General features: G+C 50.7%; 1 protein-coding gene across 8 annotated transcripts in view; it reads right to left on the bottom strand.

The window, feature by feature from the left end:
- Window positions 1-17292, bottom strand: part of PAX5 (paired box 5) — a gene marked incomplete at both ends in the record, with an annotated part of 185969 nt that overhangs the window by 30049 nt on the left and 138628 nt on the right. For 5 of the 8 annotated variants that reach the window (XM_080709605.1, XM_080709607.1, XM_080709609.1 and 2 more), the window contains one exon: window positions 6647-6748. The exons of the other annotated variants lie outside the window; for them this stretch is intronic. In XM_080709605.1, the coding sequence (XP_080565731.1) occupies window positions 6647-6748 (102 nt within the window). The remainder of the gene's footprint in view (window positions 1-6646; window positions 6749-17292) is intronic. 8 annotated transcript variants of the gene reach the window in all.

The following is a 17292-nucleotide window of genomic DNA, read 5'->3' as shown; positions in this document are numbered from 1 at the left end:
ACCACAAAGCCTCCTAGGGTTCACCCACTCTAGTTTTAAGAAAGGAGCCAGGTGAGGCAGTGTGGTGGCACACACCTGAAATCCCAGTTATCGCAGGTTCAAGGACAGCCTCAGCAAGTAGTGAGACTCTCAACCTAGTGAGACCCTGTTTCATAGGGCTGGGGATATAGCTCAGAGGTAGAATGCCCCTGGGCTCAACCTCCAGTACTCCTCCCCCCAAAAAGAGGTCCCCAAATCACACTGTGATTGACAGCTAGAATAAGAACCTAGGCCTCCACAATTCAAGCAGGACCTTCAGGCCCCCAGTATCCTTTACATCTCTGAGTCTTTGCTTTGCAATTCTTTTCTTCCCAAATATAGCCAAGAGCTCAGAAAGTCTGCATGGAGTGTTGGTTTCTCCCCAAGCCCAGTTGTCATTTCAAGGTTCCTTGGAGTTTTCGTTACATGGGCTGTCCAAATCAGGCCACTCCAGACCCTTGTCCCCTTCCACGAGGTCACAGGCAGCCTCACCACTCAGACTCATGTCAGATCTACCTGGGCAGAGCCTGCACCCTGTCAAGGCTACCCAGAGGTTTGCTGGGGGTGAGGCTTGGCCAGCAGGGGTGTCTCCAGCATACCCAGACTGCCCTTCTTGGTCTCCTCTGGCCCCGCAGCTGCAGACACTCCCAGCTCCTGCAGGATGCCTGGGCTTCCTGGTCCCTGGGGCTTCTCATGTTTCCTTGTACTGACCAGCCCACTCTTCAAGTGCCAGCTCAAATGACCTCCTCTGGGAAGCCTTCCTTGACCCTCCCACTTCCCCCCAAATACCCCAGTAGACACAGAAGCCCCTCCTCTGATTGTGTACATTCCTAAATTTTAGCTCTTTTTTTTGGTACTGGAAATTGAGCCCAGGGGCCCTCTACCTTCAAGATACACCCCCCAGGCGTATTTGATTTTTTATTTTAGCTCTTCACACAGCACAGAGGGATGATTTTTTTTATATCTATCTCCCCCACTAGACTGTGAGCTTCCTGAGGGCAGCTCCTGGATGTGTAACACCACACCCATCCCAGAACTGGCACCCGATATCTCTCAGAAACATCGGAAGAATGAATGAATGCATGAACCTATAGGGAGGCCACCTGTACTTCAGCCTGCTCTGGTGGGGTCGTCTACATTCCTAGCATGGCAGAGTGACTGGACGCCACTAGAGGGCAGCAAAGAGTCAGGAACGAGCAACAGGTGTGCACCCCAGACAGGGTTGGTAAGGAGTTTAGAAGTATCCAGGCCTGTGCCACCCGGAGCCCCAGAGAGGGTGCCGGAGGAGAGTCCGAGGTAGGGAATGCCAGAGCTAAGAACAAAGGCCGTTCATTCCCCACGCAAACACTCCTGAACCCAATGCTTGCATTAGGGAGGTGCGTGGAGGGCGCCGTCCATTTTCCCCTCTACCAAGTTCTCTCTGGCTCCCTCTTAGTCTGTCCATTCCAGTGACTTCCTTTCTAATTGCAGGGAAGGTTCTATATGTCTTTGACTCCCATTCGCTGGTGCTGGTGCCAGCCACACTCTGGGCCTGTGCCGGGCTGCACTCCCACCCACAGGAGCCCATGCTGGCCCCTGGCTAGTCCCCACCTTTCTCTTAGATAGCCACTTTGCTAGAACGCATCTCAGTGGCACTTCCCCGGCATTCAAGGCCTGCACCGCTTCCCTCCTGCTTGCCCGTGCTTCTGGTGGCTACATTATTTCCTAATTGGCTCTCCTACTGACCCACAGGCTCCCTCCATGGGGTCTGAGCTCCCCTGGAGAGCTCTTGGCTTGACATGCTGACCAGGCTGGCTGTGGGCATGCCTGCTAGACCTCTGTCCACACAGCCACACCCAGCTCAAACCCCTGGAGAAGTAATAATACTGCTGATAATGAACATTACATGTCACTTAGGCAAAGTTCTAAGAATGCTTACATATCCGACATCATTCAATGCTCACACTGACCATCATCATCCCCATTTCAGATGAGAAGGAAACTAGAACCCAGAGAACTTATGACACTTTCCCCAAGTCACACAGCTACTGAGAAGCAGGATGGTGATTCAGATGCAGGCAGTCTTGTTCCAGAGGCCACACTCGTGGCCACCCAGCCTCTCCCTGCTTCAGCGGCCCTCTGCTCCTGGCCCTGGTCAGCCCTGGCCTCCTTGGCAGCCTTGCTGCCCTGCCCCCAGGCTCCCTGGGACCACCACAGATTGGGCCAAACTCTCATGGGCAGCCCAGCCTCAAATTCCCACTTTTATTCCAATCACTATTTTCTGAGTGTCACTAGGGGCTAGGCACCACCAGAAAGCAAGGCTGTAGCAATGAGCAAAATACTCAGCCTCAGTTGTTTTATAGTCCTGATATACAGACCTGGAGGGAAACAGGGAAGGGGACAAGTAAACCTCTCATTGAATTATTCTGATTGTGCTTTGTACCACGAATGAAAGCAACAGGGTGCCCCATGAGAGGAACAGTGGGGGCACTGGCCTAGTTGGTATGTGGTAGGCAGAATAATGCCCCCTTCAAATGTCTAAACATCCTCATCCCTGGAGGCTGTGGATATGTTAGATTACATGGCAAGGTGAAATTAGGGTTGTAGATAGGATTAAGGCTGCTAGTAGCTGTCCTGGAGCTAAAGAGTTAGTCTGGATTATCTAGGCAAGTCCAGCATCATCACAAGAGTCTTCCTAAGAGGAGAGGGATGCAGGAGGGAGGAAGATGGCAGCATGATAATGATTTGGCCCAATGTTACCCACTTTGAAGATGGAGGAATGGAGCCACAAGCCAAGGAATGCAGGCAGCATCTCAGCTAGGAAGAAAACAGTTTTCCCCAGAGCCTCCAGAGGGAACTCAGCCTGTGGACATCTTGACTTTAGCCTTCCTTTAACAAGGAAGACCTGTTTGGGACTTCTGACTTTCAGAACTAGAAGATAACAATACATTTCTGCTGTTTCAAGTCACTGCTTCGTGGCAAGTTGTTACAGCAGCAATATGACACTAATACACTTAGGTAATTGAGGAAGGCCTCTCTGAGGATGGGAAACCTGAAAGGGGGTGAGGGGGCCAGGCAGGCTGGGTAGAGAGCAGCTGACCCCTTGAAGCAGAGGAAGCTGTAGGTACTGAGTGGGGAAGAAGTGGAGGCCTCGTTCCTCCTGACAGGGAATACTGAGCCCCTGTGCCAGCTCCTGAGCCTGCCCTCCCACCCTTCAAGACACCCCCAGCCTCAGGCTTCCACCCCGCCCTGCTGCCCCTCACCCTCAACCCCTACTCCTTTGAGAGAATAAAAGCCACCAGTTCAACGGCAAGGCATCTAGAAACAGTGTCCACCCATCTTTGGCAAGCAGAGTGCCAGGACCGTAGGAGCTGGCCACGTTCCTCCTGCACGTTGCTGGGAAGGAAGGCTATGACGCCAGCAGGACTTCTAGCACTGTGGCCCGAAGCCCTCAGACAGGAGTCAAGTAAGGGGTTCACGGGGTGGACCGCATGAAGAACCTTTCTGGTTCTTCTCAAAGATGCTTCCCCGTTTTTTAGACTTGCAAAAGCCAAAGGGCAGTGAGCTCCCCTTCCTTTTACCTCCAGCCCAGAATTTTTAAGAATTTCAAATGCCATGTCAATATCTGTTAGGTTGCACAAATATCTTTTGGCAGGAATCATGCAGTTACACCGATCAAGACACTATGGAATCTTTGGTGCAAAACTTTTGGCATTTGCTAAGACTTGATGAAAATAAAATCTGAAAACTGTCTCCATTCTAAGCTGATAATCACATGCTGGGTTTGCTTTCTCCAAGGTCCCTGACCAGCAAAGACCTATACAGAGCTTGCAGAGCTGCAGAAAAGGAATTTATAAATGCTATGGAAGAACAGGAAGCCATGGTTTGCAGGCATGGGGATGCCCTGGAACCAGAAGAACAGAACACCCTCATCAGGATTCAGGATTCAAAGTAAGCCTGAGGCCAAGCCAACAAGCTGACGTTTAATATGGAACCATGTTATATTCTCTTTTTTCAGGTCGCAGAGTTCAACTGCCTAAGTGCATACTAAAGGCACACCTCCTTTGTGTCCAAAAGTAAGCGTTATAATTGGGAGCCTTCCCTCATAAATAGAAGCAGCGACAGCTAGAGGTTACCTGAAGCCCATGGTGGAAAACCAACCGGGTCTTTCTGGCTTCCCTGTAGGTCGTACTGGCAGCCTGCTGGAGGGACGCCTGGTCCACATGTGACATAGCCCCTCATGCTACAGCAGCAGAGTGAGAACAGGCCCTTGGGGCCGAGGCGTGGGATCGTCGTCTGCAGCGCTGGCACTGTGGAGTGAATGCCCCTCGGACCCAGAAACCAACGAGAATAAAAAATTCAAAAAATACTCCAGAAGGTTCAGCTGCTTCTCTGAACTTGGCCTCTGTGGGGGTCTTGTGGGGAGTGGGGAGGGCCAGCCAGATGGCCTCAGCTTCACCTGCTAGTGTACCCTGGGGACAGGGCCCGGGCTGCTGCCACCTCCTCGTCTGCCATCACTGAGGCATGGCCCACAGCAGAGGAGCACCTTTCCAGGACGGAGTCCTTGACCTGCAAGCTGTGCAACCTTGCGCAACCCCCTGGCTTCTCAGTACTTTCGAGAGCTTGCCCACCTCCCAGGGTGGCTACATCTGGAGGTTGTAGGGAAAGGACTTGGCGTTCTGTGAAAACACTACATACGCCTGCAGGTCCATGTGGCTGTGGCTTGGGCTCCATCCTAACTTGCTCAAGGTTGGGAGATGAGACCTGGATGGAGAGGATGATACATGTCCTGCCGCCTCCTTCTATCTCCTTGCAACATTTCCCTGGGCCCAGCACAGCCAGTCCTTGCCACAGAAGAGGCAGAGATTTTGCAGGTAGACTTTGCAGCCCTTCCCTGCACTGGCAAGGCCCAGGGCAGGAACCCGCATGGAGGCCGGTTCCCATATGTCTCATATTTAAAAGTCATAAATCAAGCTAACAAACCGTTAAATGAAATATGCTCCATCCTCCCAGCTTGTTAAATCCATCTCCAACACAACCTGGAGGCCAGGGGGGAATCTAGAATCCTGGGACTCCTCGGTGTTCTGTGCCAGGAAGTGCTACGTGGGGAAAGCCCACCTGGCCACAATCCCACCTGCCGCTCGCTGCCCCCCCCGCCCCACTCAACACTCCTTGAGGCCTCTGCACACCTGTGGGACACCAGGCTTCACACCCAAGCCCTGCCCCTGTCCCCTCAAAGAGCAGGTTCTCAGGCCCAGGGGCGCACACACCAGTGATGGGGCTGTCTTGGCCCTACTTGGGGAGGTCTCCAGGGTGGGAGGAGGGTGCTTCCTTTTGGCACAGTAGTCTCGTCTCTGCTCCCTGGGAAGAGCTGCAGAGCCAGAGCAGGGCCTCACAGGAGCAGGTCCCAGAGCAGGGGGCCCTCTGGCCTGGTCTAAGGGTGGGTCTAGGCTGGGCATGGTGGCGCACGCCTGTAATCCCAGTGCTTGGTGGCTGAGACAGCAAGAGTGCAGGTACAAGGACGGCCTCAGCAACATAGAGAGATTCTCAGCAACCTAGTGAGACTGTTTCCAAAAAAGGGATGGGGGTATAACTCAGAGGTAGAATTCCCCAAGTTTAATCCTCAGTACCAAAACAACGACAACAACAACAAAAGAAAAACAAAGTGTGGGTCCACTGCACCTGGCTTCTGCTCGGTAGGTGATTTAGGCACAATCCAGCCCCTCTCTGGGCTCAGTTTTCTCACCAATAAATTGGAAGAACGATCCCTTGCCTACTTCTCAGAGCTGCTGTGAGGCTCCAAAGAGACAGGAGCTGGGGAGTGGGGGAAGTGAAATGAGCATTCTGGCTCCTCAGATGCCCAGAGACTCAGCGGTGCAGCAGGACCGGCACCGAGGAGAGTGGTGTGGCCCCGGCAAACGATACCAGACGAGAGACACCAGACGAGAGACGACGCTGCCCTGTACAGCAGGCCTGGCAGCATCCAACAGAGGCCTGGTTTCCCCAATTTTTAAAAAAGCATCTTTTTAAAGAGAACCCTCAGGGTAGCCCTGCTACATCACCACCCAACACACAGACAGCTGGAGCCATGAGGATGCGTGGCCTTGTCCCCACCAGGCAAGGCCACGTGACCCGGGGCTGCCTTTCCAAAGTGCTTGGAACCGACATGCCACTGGCCAGAGGAGATCAGGTCTTGGGGGCATTCAGTGTAGAATCAAGTGACCCCCCCCCACCTCAGCCAGCAACCTGTCTTTGAACATACTGTCCTCAAACCCAAGGAGTAAGCCGCTCTTGGGGCTTCTGCTGGTTCATGTCACACAGATTGGGTAGGAAAGAGGGGACCGGGCACCAGGAGAGCCCCCTGCTGCCCCCCACCCCTGCCGCACCTCTCTGTGTTCAGACTCCACACGTGGCCAGCAATAGTGTGTTTGAGTGACAGTCAAGGGCCCCCTCTCTCTGATGACCTCCCAGAGACAGTGCTGCTGTCCCCATCCCACAGCAGACCCAGCTGCAGGCAAGGCCCAGCCGGCCCCGGGCCTGATTTATTTCAGTCCATTCCTCAGAAGCAGAGAGGTCACTGGGCTGCTGAGGGGCTCCCCGCCCCAGCCCGCTGCTGCCTGCTGTGGAGACACCGACAGTAAAAACTCACCAGGCACCATCCCTGTCAGCGTCGGTGCTGAGTAGCTGCCCTGTCCGGCGGGGGGGACGTGTGGAGGGTACCCGGGGAGGGTCGTGCTTGCCAAGTCTCGGCCTGAGGAATCAAAGCGACAAATCACAGGGTGAGCATCTCCGCGCCTAGCCGCTCGTGTCCGGAGTTCCCCGGACACGAATGCACATTTGTCACGTCGGGGCGATGACCATCAACAGGCCCCCGCTGGCCCCCGTCACTCGTGTATGCTCCTGAGCCCGCGTGTGAGAGCGCGCGCGCACACACACACACACACGCACACACACACACCTCCAGCTACCCCGGCTCAGCTCAGCAAGAACCGAGTCAGGGCTCTGGCCTGTCCCTGGGAAAGCAGAACCGCAGGGAGGTGGACGACAGAGGTGCCTGCGCCCTGGGGCTGCCCACTCCCCTGTCCACCTCCGCACCATTGCTTCTGCTGGGCCTTCTGCACAGAGCCCCTTCCTCCAGCTGTACAGCCTGACACAAACCCCAAGAACCGGCACAAATGCCTCCCTCCCTCCAGCTCCATGCCTGCAGCGCCTCCTCAGCTCCAGGGGCCAGGGGTTTGCACCCTGAGGTCTGAATGACATCTGCCTGGAATACTTGCTTTATGAATGAAAGGCGGGGACCTTGCAGGAGAAGCAGGGACTCCCAGGACTCCATAACAGTGCTCTTCACCCATGTGCGGGAGCCTTTGCAGGAAGGATGCTCTTGACCAGTCCTTGCTACCATTTTGCAGATGGGAAAAGTGAGACCTAAGGTGGGGGAGAGGCTTAGGTCCCGCCGGGACGGTACCTCACATTTCCTCACAGCGGCCCAGGCCCCCTCTACCTTAAGCGGCACCGAGGCCTGGGGTACGGGCAGGCTCAGTTTTCCCCACAGCTGTGACAGAGCTCCTGAGGCTGAGGGCTGTTCGAAAGGGGTACGAGGAAGCAGAGTAAGCGCAAGTCAGACTGCTCAGCACAAGACTGAGATGTCAGTGGCCAGACTGTGAGACAGACAGACGACAGCCAGGGGTAGGCTGCTTTGATGAGCTGGCTTCCCCACCAATCAGAGAAGCAGCTCCTTCCCTGGCCCCGCCTCTCATAGTGACAACAACTAGACTACAGACATTTATATAGAAATTATAAGAGACTCTGCCCTAAGTATTTGAAATGGTTAACTCCTTTAGCTTTCAACAACCCTATGAGGTAAGGTGCTGATACCAGTTCTATTTCATAGGAAAGAGGCTTGTCCAGGGCTGCCCAGTACTGGATGGGATTTGAAGCCAAGAACCCAGTGTCAAAGTCCATGTGTTTAGCCCCCCACTCCACTGCCTGGCAGGTGGGCCTGGCGGCGCTGGAGCGGTGAGCTCAGAGGCTCCACTGTCTCAGCTGGGACACGCATCACTACTTGTCAGCTCTACCTTGCAGAAGGAAGCTCAATGCACAGCTTTGATGGTTGTGTGTGCTAGGGTGGAGGCCAGGACATTGGAGGGGATGCCACATCTGCCTTCAGAGACATTCCCAGATGCCTACAATGGGTGAGAGGCCCATGAGGCGGGAGGAACTTGGTGGTGGAGGCTCAGCTGATTTGAGATGAGACCTGGCTAGGGATCCAGCTCCTGTCTCCTGGGATTGGGCTCTTCCTTCAATAGAGGGCTGCCCTTTAGGTCATGTTTGGTCAACGGTTCCTGCCGCTGTTACACATATCTTAAAATCTTGATCCCTCCAGTAAAGGTTCCAAAAATCAGAGCCTCACAGAAACGCTCAACTCAGAAAGCCAGATAAAAAAGTAATAAAAGGAATCGAGAGAAAATAGGAGGAAAGAATCAATAAAGAAAAGCAGAAAATAATGAATTAGGAAACAGAAAAGCAGGCACAACAATAAGTACAACCAAGAATTAGTATTTGTAAAAGACTAATAAAATAGATGAACCTGGGTCAAGATTAAAAGAGAAAAGACTGCCGGGCGTGGTGGCGCACGCTTGTAATCCCCGCGCTTGGGAGGCGGAGACAGGAGGATCGCGCAGGTTCGAAGCCAGCCGTGCTGGCGTAAGAGACCCTGTTTCAAAAATATAAAATAGGTCTGGGAGTGTAGCCCGGAGGAAGGAGGGCTTCCAGGAACCCCAGTACCACCAAAAAAAAAAAAAGACGAAAATATCAAGATAAGGAATGAAAATATAACCAGAAATATCAAAAGGACAATAGAAAAAAGGAAGAATATGCACTCCATACTAATAAATGTGGAAATCTCAACAAAAGGTGCAATTTTCTAGGAAAACATAAATTACCAAAACTAACTCAAGACCAGGTAGAAAATACCAACAGCCCAAGAACCTTGGAAGGAATAGAAATAAGGCCTTTAAAAGTATATATATAAGGCCAGGCGTGGTGGCACACGCTTGTAATCCCCACACTTGGGAGGCAGAGACAGGAGGATCGCACAGGTTCGAAGCCAGCCTCACTGGCTTAAAAGACCCTGTTTCCAAATAAAAATATAAAAACAGGTCTGGGAGTGTAGCCCGGAGGTAGAAGGGCTTCCAGGAACCCCAGTACCACACACACACACACACACACACACACACACACACACACACACACCCTGTTTCCAAATAAAAATATAAAATAGGTCTGGGAGTATAGCCCAGAGGTAGAAGGGTTTCCAGGAACCCCAGTACCACCAAAAAAGAAAAAAAGAAAAAAAGTTTGGTAAGAGCCAGGTCGTGGGCATCCATGAGCATCAGCTCTCTAGATTCAGTAGCTCCCCACTGCCTAGTAAGTTAAAAACTGACTCTTCAGCTTGGTTTCCAAGCCTCCCTCCACCCCCACTGGTGCCTTTCCAGTCCCATCAGCTCCTGCTCTCGGTGCCAGCCCCCAAACCTCTTTGCACTCTCCCTCCCCTCTTTTAAGTAGCCCCCCTTCCTATCGATTAAACTTCTTGGGCCTCTCCAAGCCCCATCCCCCAGAGCGCTCCTGCTGGGAGCCGTCCTGGGTCCTTCTTGTCTATGAGGCATCTGACTCTCCCTAAGGTCCCTGCTCCCTACCCAATGCCCAGTGCAACAGGAGCAGGGGAACAGGCAAGTCTAGAGATGGTGACACTAGTAATCACCAAATAGCTCTTGCTACACACCAAACTCTCTCTCTCTTTTACAAGCATTAACTTGTTTTATCATCCTAAGAACTCCACAAGGTTCAAATAATTATCTGCCCCAAGTGGCACAGCTAATCGGAAACAGAGCTGGGCTTTGAACTGATGCTGGACACCGGGATCTTTTGGCCCAATGGTGAGTGAGGCCAGCCAACATGCACACAAGGCTTCGTTGGGGCTTCCATGTAGGGAGGGAGACATGGCTCTGACAAGAGGAGGCCAGATCCCTGAACCAAAGAAGTGGGCACATTTTATTGGTTACTTGTGGGGGTGGGAATGTCGATCGGCTTTAGGTGGTCTCAGCGCAGGCATTCTGTTCTATGCCAAAGGGAGATGATCTGCGGCTATTCAAGAGAATACACAGAGGCCACCCTGACCTTACCCTGAGAGGCTGAAACCTGACGAGGGGGGTACACACTGAGCCTCCCGGGGTCACTGTCCAGCTACGAGTCCCTGGCTCAGCACCAAGATGGTGAGGCCCAGCCTGAGCCTCTGTGGGTCGGGAGGAGGGTCGGTGGGTGGGAGAAAATGAGTGAAGAAGGATGACTGCGGCCTAGGAGCATGGAGTACTCAGGAGCAACAGGAAGGCCAGAGCAGGGCGGGCGGGTTGAAGCAGGAGGAAGCAAAGTCACAGGCCAAGGGTGCTGTTCAAAAAGAAACTCACCCAGGTCAGTGTGCAATGCCAGGAGCTCCTCAAGGGCAGGACAGCATGGTGCCTGGCATGCAGCAAGAGCTCCGTAACTATTTCCAGGGGCAGGACAAGAAGGCCACTGAGGCCCTTTGACCCCAGTCCAACTTCTGTGTGTGTGTGTGTGTGTGTGTGTGTGTGTGTGTGTGTGTTACTGGGGATTAGATTCAGGGGCATTTCACCTCTGAGCTATACCCCCAGCCCAATTTTATTTTTTATTTTGAAACAGGGCCTCATTAAATTGCTGAGGCTGGCCTAGAACCTGAGATCCTCCTGTCTCAGCCTCTCAAGTACTGGGATTTAGGCATACACCCACCATCCTGGCCCAATCCCACTTTTGCTTCTGAACTTTGGTGACACCCTGGGCAAGTCACACTTCCCCTCCCGCTGCCGGACTCAATCTCCCCAATTTTAAAAAGGGCTATGAGTTCAACAGCTCCTAGAGCCTGACACTCCTACTGGCCTGAGCACACACACACACACACACACACACACACACACACACACACACCAAGGGCCAGCGAGCTGTGCGTGCAGCTTCCTGTCATGGGGTCCACAGGCCACCTGCACGCCCTAAGTCCTGAGTCAGCCTTCCCAGATCCGGTGACCAGCTCTCCAGGGCACACCTCAGCAGGGCTTGGTGGCAGCGCCAGCCTTGTGTGGGCCGCAGTGCCAGGGGCTTGTTCCCTCCAGTCCCTCCCCCAGCCACAGGGATGGCATTGCACACTGGGAAGGGCCGAACGAAGGCCACACCTATTCCACACATGACTTTGCCTCTGAGGAGCGCCACTGAAGTGCTACTTTTCACCATCCACAGCTGCATGTTTCTCCAGACCACGTCCCCAGAGCCAGGGGCTTCACCCCTTAGTGCAGTTATTTTCCTTGAACTAGCCAGAGAGGCAAAGGGTCTGAGTTGTCCGGGGTGGGCGGGGAAGCGACAGACTGACTGCTCTCTGTGTTGTCTCAACTACCTGAATCACAGTCACGGGATGTGGGGGGAGGCTGTCGATGGACATTGTGCATTTTATCATCATAGTTTACAAAGGTCCTTGTGGGGAAGAGGCCGGGAGCCAGCTGCAGCTCAGCATATGAAGGTCAGGAGAGAGGGGCCCCAGTCTCAGCCTGCCCAGGCTCAAATCCCTGCACGCTGCTGACCAGCTGTGCAGCCTCCAGAGGACTCCTTATTCATTCTGAGCCTCAGTTTCCTCATCTGTGAAGAGGCCAGGGGAGGCTTCAGGGAGCCCCAACAACGAGCGTTCTGACTGCAGACCCCAAAGACCAACACTTGTCATGTTGGCACCCCAAGGACATGTCCCATTCGCAGGCCCAGCTGCGTTACAACCAAAATAGCAGTCTGACGTGACCCTGAGGGCCCCATCAGGAGCCCGGAGATTACCAAAACACCCTAATCATCTCGTGACACTGGGCTGACACCAGCCTCATGCACCTCCTCCTTCCCACTCCTCACGAGTGGCCTACAAAAGAGGAGCCATGAAAGCCATCCCTCACTCTGGAGAGGGCCCGCGCTCTCCTTCGGTGTCTATTTCTTGCTTTAAATACACCTGCCTATAGCTCTGCTCTTTGTCTTGGAAATTATTTTCCATCCCAGGGTCTGAGTAACAGCAACAGGCAGAAGAGCAAGTCTGTGCTCCTCCCCTCTCCGTGATGGACACACCCCTCTCGGGGGGGGGGGCGGGGGGGCTGTCGGGAGCAGCAGGGAGGGGAGGTGTGTGGCCCACGAGGCAAGGTGGGGGTGGAAAGCTGGCCCCAGTCCTTTGCCCCACCTGTATCCCATCGGCTTGAAGAAGAAATGTAGGAAGTACAGAAGAGTAACTCATATTCGCTTTTTTTTGAGGCAAGGTCTCGCTAAGCTGCTGAAATTCTCACTAAGTTACTGAGGCTGTCCTTGAACCTGCAAGCCTCCTCCTGTCTCAGCCTCCCAAGGACTGGGATTATACAGTGTTTCACAGGCATGTGCCACTATACCCAGCTAACTCATTAAAATAAATAAATAAATAAATTGCCTTATGGAGCTCTTCCCACTCAGGCAGTGTAGACTCTGCATCTGTAGTGTGGGCTCAGCCATGCACCTTGCTTTGGCCACTTGGGTGTGAGCAGGAGGAAGCCTGGAACACGTATGTAGCTGGGTGTGCCCCTTTGCAGGTCCCGTCACCATGAGAGCATGCCCCACCTGGCCTCTGATCCAAAGATAAGGACAGACACAAGCAGCAGAAATGGCCCTGACCTGCCCTGGAGCCAGGCCCAGCCCCGGTTGGCCGGTCCCCAGCCAGCATGAGCAAGGACCAATGATAGCTCTGTGTGCCCTGAGTTTCCGTGCGGTTTGCCCCGGTGCAGAGCTGCGGCCATCGCTGATTGATATGGGACTTAATAAGTGTTACGTGCTGTTTGACTCATTATTCTTTACATACAAACACTTCCGGGGTCTTTAAGGACCTCGCTCCAAATCCAAGCAGAGGCTGGACAATCTCTGGTGGGAAGGCACAGCGGGAGTGCAAACCACAGGTGTGCTCTGATGACCTGGGAGCCTCCGGGCCCTGAGCCCAGGAGTCTGTGACCTCGGAGGACACAGGCATTTTCAGGGTCACAGTACTTTCTCTCACCTGTTTCGGGCATGTCGCCAGGGCTGAGGGTACTTAAGGACCAGTCAACGTAAGGCAGCTAGGGAGAGGCTACGGCTCCTCCCGAGCTCTGATTCAGGCCTGTGGACTGGGATGCTAATCCTGAATTGATGTTGCTAAAAACCATGAGACATCAGAGAGCTTATTTATATCCTTTCTTGCCAAAGAATAAACTACTTGTATCATTTGCAATGATACCAAATGTTACAGATAGCATAAAATAAATTTGCAAGTAACTAAGTGAAAGAAACTGATTTGAGCCCCAAACATAATTTCTCCCATTATGACACATAAGGACATATTGTCCCAACTCAAATGTGACCTTCTCTCTCTCTAGAGAGAAGAATAAGACTTGGCCTTGTTTATTATTACAGAGAGTCCACGTGGGACTTTGGAAATTAGGAGAATAACAAGTATATGGCTTAAAATAACTCACTCTGCAATCTGGAGAGGGAGGGAAAAATGGTGCCTCTACCCCTGTTGTCCAGTTGGGGAAACTGAGGCACAGAGATGAGAGTTGACTGGCCCAAAGTCAGATTATGAGGTAGAAGAGGGACCGCACCTCAGATGTCATAACTTTTAATCACATGCCATTCTTGAAGGGCTTCTCAAAAGTCCCCTCAAGGAAACTGGTCCTACCCGATGCTCAAACATTCCACGTAGGCTTTATAACTAAAAGTGTGACCTCTGCACAGAGGAAATAGAATAGGGGACCAATGGAACAGACTAGAAACAGACCCAGCTGTATATGGAAGTGTCTCAACTCAGTGGGGGAAATATGGACGTCACATAAATGGCGTGAGGACATCTGGGGAACCATTTGAAAAAAAGTTAGTAGATTGATTCTTTGCACCACACGCAGGCCTAAACTCCAAATAGATCCGAGAAAGGAATGTAAAAAAGAAAACTGTACATGCACCAGAAGGAAAAGAGCGAATTCCTCTCTAAGCTAGATATAGGGACAAGCTTTCTCACAATGACTCAAAACCAGATGTACACAATATATGCGAATTAACTCAAAATGGATCAAAAACCCAAATGTAAGTGTTAAAACTATGAAACTCTTAGGAAACATAGGCATAAATATTCATGACACCGGATTAGGCAATGGTTTCTTAGATATGACACAAACAACAAAAGAAAAGACAGGTAAGTTGAAAGCCAGCTGTGGTGGCACACACCTGTAATCCCAGGGCTGGGGGACAAAGACAGAAGGACCTCAGGCTTGTGGCCAGCCTCGGCTACTTAGTGAGGCCCTCAGCAACTTAGTGAGACCCCACTTCCTTCAGGATAAAAATAGATAAAATCGGGCTAGAGGTATAGCACAAAGAGAGAACACCCCCGGGTTCAAACTCCAGGAACACACACACACACACACACACACACACACACACACACACACACACAAATTGAACTTCATAAAAACTTTGTCCTTCATAGAACACCATTTAGAAAGTAAAAAAAGATGAGTTACAGAATGGTAGAAACTATTTGAAAACCATCTCTCTGATAAAGGGCTTGCATCTAGAATATATGAAAGAACTACAGCTTAATAATAAAAAGAGAAATAAACCAATTAAAAATGAGCAAAGGATCTGAAGAGGAATTTGTGTAAAAAAGAATAGATGCAATGACCCGCAAGCACAGGAAAAGATGTTGGACATCATTAGTCATTAGGGAAATACAAGTCAAAGCCACAGTAAAACATCATACCCACTAGGATAGCAATGATAAAAAAGAAAAAGATGGATTGTAACAATCTTTGGCAAAGAAGAAGAAAAACTGGCACCCCCATCTACTTCTGGATGTCTGGAAATGTCTAGCAGTTCCTCAAAATGTCCACTTTGGAAATGTCTGGCAGTTCCAAAATGTCATGGTGTTCCCATCTGAGCCAGCATTTCCATCCCCAGGCATGTACCCGAGAGAAGTGAGAGCCAGTGTCCACGGGACAACTTGTGCACGAGTGGCCATGGCGACATTATTCATAATAGCCAGAAAGTGGAGACAACTCACATCTCCACTGACTGATGAATGAACAGAGAAAATGTGGTCCATCCACACAATGAAATACTTGGCAATAAAAAAGAATGAAACACCAATTTGAGCTACAATGTGGATGAACTTGAAATCATTATGCTAAGAGAAAGAAAGCAGCCCCCCCACCATACACACACATATGCACACTCACTCACTCACTCACTCACTCACTCACTCACTCACTCACTGTCCAGAATAGGCAACTTACAGAGAAAAAAATTAGATTAGTGGTTGCCAGGAGCTGGGGACTGGGAATGGGGAGAAAGAGACTCACTGCTAATGAACCCTTCTCAGGGGCTGTGATGGGATGTTTTGAAGTTGACTGTGGTGATGGCTGCATAGCTCTGTGGTTATACTAAAACCCACTGAATTGTACGCTTGAATTGAATAGTATGTGAATTATTTCTTAATCATTTTAAAAGTATCATCTATTACTATCATCTTGAAAAAGAAACAGTAATTTGACACCAAACATGTTAAATAAATTGTTCTAAGGCAAATAAACTTATTTTATGGGGAAAGAGAAGAGAGGCAATAAAAGATTGAAAAATTAGATTACATAAAACAAAACCTCACAGCTGGCAAAAACAACAAAAGCAAAGTCAAATGTAAATGACAAATTGAGAGAAATTATTTGTAGAGTATGCCATAGGTAAAGAGATTTTATATATTTTTTACATGTTTTTGATCAAGAACTTATAAAAATTAAAGGGAAAAATAATTTATAAAAATTAAAGGGAAAACAAGCCAGGCATGGTGTTGCACACTTGTAATCCCAGTATCTGGGAAGCTGAGGCAGGAGGATCACAGCTTCATGGCCAGCCTTAGCTACTTAGTGAGGCCCTCCACAACTTACTGAGACCTTATTTCACTTAAAAAAAAAATAGGGCTGGGGATGTAGCTTGGAGGTAGAATGCCCCTGGGTTGAATCCCCAGTACCAAAAAAAAAAAAAAAAATTAAAGAGAAAAAGATTTTAAAAATCATAAAAAACGGGCAAAATACATGGATATAAAACTCACCAAAAAATATTTCTATGAAATAGCCCTTAAGTGAATTGAAAAGATATTCAATTTCATTCATCTACTAGAAAAGCAAAGCAAATTAAAATGGTATTGGGTTATTTCTAACAAACCTGCACATGCATTTGACCTTGAACAAATAATCCTACTTCCAGGGATTAACCTTGAAGATACATATACCTTCAACAATACAAAAATGCATATGCACAAGGTTATTGACAGTTGCATTATCTGTAACTACAGGATACTGGGAACTATCTGAATGCACCAACAAAGGAAACGGAATGAACTGTGATACATACATACATACTTACATACATGCCACAGAGTACTATGCAGCTGTACAAAGGATGTGGCATTGGTAGATCTCAGCTTGGGGCAGGTGAAGCCCAGGAGCTAAACACTGGCCCCACAACCTCCTAAGGTCCAGGTTGCCATTCTGTACACAATCCCAGGTCAGAGCCCTCGGGGAAGTCCAAGGTGAGGTTCCAAATAACTAACAGAAAGTCTTAGAGGGACAATGTAGGGAAGGGGCAAAGGTAGCGTGCTGGCCCTGGAAGTGTTTAAGTTTGGAATGCTCGACAGATGAGCAATAAAGGGAAGGTGAGGCCTCTTGGGATGCATCTGGGAGAGAGAGCAGGGTACACTTGAGGCGGGTGAATTGTAGGTACGTGAACTCTATCTCAATGTTTTTAAGTTATCGTGCATTGCCATCACTATCCTCACTGTGAGACGCTCGGGCCACCTCTGAGAGCCCCAGAGCTTGAAGAGACATGAAGCCCCCACATCCGCTCTCTCTTTCACGCAGGGCCCCCGGGGGCCTCCAGACTTGGGCCTGGAAGGGTGGGGCAGAGTTCGGGACCACACAGGCCTGGGTTCAAGTCTCACCTCTGCCCTTTCCCCGCTGCGTGACCTTTGGTGAGCAACACACCCATCCAATCCTCAGTGTTAGATTTATAATTAGAAGGGGGGGTTAATGAGACGGGGGTGAGATAATGACACTTTGTGACAGTATTTAAACATGTCTGAGAATTTTTTGTTACCTTCTCATAGAGGGCGGGGCCTATGTCCTTCCACCTGGGCTCTGAGCCCCCTTGATCACCAACTAGAGC

Source organism: Muscardinus avellanarius (assembly GCF_963383645.1).
Source record: "Muscardinus avellanarius genome assembly, chromosome: 13".
NCBI classification, from domain to species: Eukaryota; Metazoa; Chordata; class Mammalia; order Rodentia; family Gliridae; genus Muscardinus; species Muscardinus avellanarius.
Note: the sequence above shows the minus strand (reverse complement) of the source record. Positions and strands in the feature narration are given on the sequence as shown.